Below are 3429 nucleotides of genomic sequence, written 5' to 3' on the forward strand. Positions count from 1 at the left end.
CCTAGGCGGGTCTCGAACCCGCGGGCTCAGGCAATCCACTCACCTCAGCCTCCCAAAGGCATGGGATTACAGGCTGAGCCAACGCGGAGCCCCGCAGCATAGTCTTTTATATGCATAGTCTTTTATATGAAGCTGTTCCTGAGTACGTCTCTTCACCTTAGCGAATTTAACCATTTCTTTCTTTGTAACCCACTCAAATGCTTCCTAAGTGGTCCTGCAGATAATGTAGTTTTCCAAGTAAGTACAGAAACAAACAACTACCATCTACAAAGTAACATTTTACGTCAAAATAATTTATATCAAAACACCATAATTTCTAATTAAAAACCAACTGTACTTCACTGTACTCAATGTAACACATCATTTCTCACTCCACTGAAGACCCATGAAAGTCTACTAACAGATTTCACTACTAACACCTAGGAACTTCATTCTGCTCCTTTGCATACAAATCTGCCTCTGTTTACTAGGCGGTAAATTCCTTGGGAGCACGTCTGTAAATTCTTAACCTTTGTATCTGCAGTAAACAGTCCAGTCCCTGGTAAAAACAGGTGCTCAATAAAAGTTTGTTAAAACTTTGTTAAAAGTCTAAGGAAAAGAAAGCAATAGAGAAAGAGGGTAAAGGGCTAAAAAGGGGGCAAAAGAGAGGAAATCAATGGAAAGTAGCCACCAACTTGCAAGTGAAGCTGAAGATGGGCTGGTGATCTCTAAGCCAAAAGGGTTCTTGACTTGTCTCATGTGCTTTTTGAAAACTCTTGTATTGAACTGGGTCTCTTCTGAATTTCTCAGAATGACTGGAACATCCCAACCAAACCTAAAAAAAGGAAGAAAGAAAGAAAAGAAAAATAAAAAACTTGGCATGGTCTTTTATATGAAGCCGTTCCTGAGTATGCCTCTTCACCTTAGTAAATTTAACCATTTCTTTCTTTTCAATCCACTCAAACGGTTCGTAGGTGATCCTGCAGACAATGTTTGCCCCCTTTTTAGCCCTTTACCCTTTTCTCTATTGCTTTCCCTTCCTTAGACTTTTAACAAACTTTTATTGAGCACCTATTTTTTTCCTCAGGGAGTAAACTGTTTACTGCAGATACAAAGGTTAAGAATTTACAGACTTGCTTCCTAGGAACTTATCAGTTAAATTAATAATACAATTTTGACAAACGTCGAAACTTTATGTTGTACGTAAAGCATGGCACGCTTTCTTCTGTTTAACAGTGTCAGAAAAAGAGGCTAAGTAACTGATTGTACCAGATTTTACAGAATTAACCTAGAATTAAGGGATATTAGAGATCCCACACAAGTGCAGTCCAGTTGGCCCTCTGTATCTGTGGGTTCTCCATCCGTGGATTCAACCAACTGCAGATCAAAAATCATCCAGAAAAATACAGCAATAAAAAAAACACAAAAACAGTGCAGTATAACAACTATTTACATAGCAATTACAATTAAATTGTATTAGGTATAAATAATCTAGAGATAATTTAAAGTCTACAGAAGGATGTGTGTAAGTTCTATACAAAGAGCATGCCACTTTATATAAGGAATTTGAGTACTGAGGATTTTGGTATAGGGGAGGGGAGTCATGAAACCAATGCCCTGCAAACACCAAGGAAGGGCTGTATTTTGTTAAGCTGGCTAAATAGACATACTCATAAAAATAAAGAGTTCTACTGTTAATATTGTTTATAACAACAAAGGAGGAGAGTGGTTGTAGATAAATTATACTTAATACAACAGCAAAAACACTGTAGAATTATTAAACTTTTTTAAATGTGAAAAACAAATACATATTCAGTATGTAGACTATTCAATATGATTTATGGGATAACAGAACTTTCAAAACACCAAATATAGCCCTTCATTTACATAATATATTTTCTGCTTTTAAATTTCATGTACAACTGTAAACTCTGACAATGCACATTGAACAGACTTAAAAGGATGAAAGGGATTAAACTCAATTCCTAGTAAAATTAAAAACCAGCTAAGCTTACTCAATTTAAATAAAATATCCTCAATTAATACACATCAATTAAACCAAGGGACTTCAGCTTAAAGTGGCACAGAGAGGATCATACTTTGATGCCCTCCCTTCTCTCCAAACACGTAGTAGTGATAGATAAAAAATAAAAGGAGAAGCCAAAAAGACACTGCTGAAATGGATAAACAACTGTGGTATATTTAAACAAAGGAACAGTAGTACTCAGCACTGAAAAGGAATAACTTATTGCTACATCACGCTGTGCAAAAGAAGCCTAACACAAAAGACTCTGTGCAGCAGAATTCCCTGATGTGACATTCTTGGGCAGGCACAGCTCATCGACTGTAGAAATAAAAAAGAGAACAATGGCTGCTTTAGGGAGTACAGCAGTAGGACTAACTGGGAAAAGGAATAAGAAAATTGTCTGTGATGATGGTAATGTTTTATATCTTGATAGAGGCATGAGTTGTACAGCGGATGTTTTGATAACACTTGGCAAATGGTACACCTAAGATGTGTACCTTTCATCATATGTACATGTTACTTTGAAAAGAAAAAAAATGGCTGGGTGCAGTGGCTCACGCTTCTCAGAGTGTAATCCCAGCGAGGGAGGCGGAGGCAAGAGGGTTGCCTGCACCCAGCGGTGTGAGGCTATCCGGGGCAATCCTCATCTCTACAATAGCATGTAGTTCCAGCTTCTTGGAAGACTGAGGTAGAAGGATTGCCTGAGCCCAGCAGGTCGAGGCTGCAGTGGTCGTGAGAATGCCACTGCACTCTACCCTGGGCGACAAAAAGTTCAACTAAAAAAAAAAAAAAAAAATTGACTGATGAGTGAATAGAAGAATGGATGGACAGATGTATAATAAAGAAATTACAGTAAAATGTTAATGATAGAATTGAGGTGATGGGCAAATGTGTTTTCACTGCATAATTCTTTCCAGTATTCTGTATGTTTAAAAATGTTTACAATAAAATGTTGGGGAAAAAAGACATAGCTGAGTTTAAAGACAAATGTCCTCATGGATCTAAAAAAGGAAAGAAACACAAAGGAATGAGTAAGGCTACACCACGGCTGATGGTTCTGAGCCCAGTGGTAGGCAGTATCAACTGAGCCTTCATGCAGTAAGGAGCCCAGCATAGGTTGCCCACTCTGGACATGGGCCAGAGCCAGGCTCACAACTTGAACCCAGGAGCCAGAGTAAGCCAATGCCAATATGAACTGTTACTACGTGGCCTGGTTCTAGCCTGGGGGTCTTGGAATCTGGTATAGATCATTATAAAATAGCTAAACAGAAAGAGTGAGAAAAAAGGGAGAAAAATAACAAAATAAATCTTCCACTAAAATTCAGATTGCAAGCTAAACTTTCAAAATACATGAATAAATCTAAGACTGAAAGATAGCCAGTAAAATTTTTTTTTTTTTTTTTTTTGAGTTGGAGTTTCACTCT

The 3429-nt window shown here is 37.7% G+C and overlaps 1 protein-coding gene across 1 annotated transcript in view; it reads right to left on the bottom strand.

Moving 5' to 3' along the window:
- The window catches only part of CGRRF1 (cell growth regulator with ring finger domain 1), a 21042-nt gene that overhangs the window by 12652 nt on the left and 4961 nt on the right, over window positions 1-3429 (bottom strand). Inside the window, exon 2 of the mRNA XM_008068095.2 lies at window positions 675-814. Within this exon, the coding sequence (XP_008066286.1) occupies window positions 675-814 (140 nt within the window). The remainder of the gene's footprint in view (window positions 1-674; window positions 815-3429) is intronic.

Source organism: Carlito syrichta, unplaced genomic scaffold (assembly GCF_000164805.1).
Source record: "Carlito syrichta isolate Samal-C Ts95f unplaced genomic scaffold, Tarsius_syrichta-2.0.1 Scaffold309860, whole genome shotgun sequence".
NCBI lineage: Eukaryota > Metazoa > Chordata > Mammalia > Primates > Tarsiidae > Carlito > Carlito syrichta.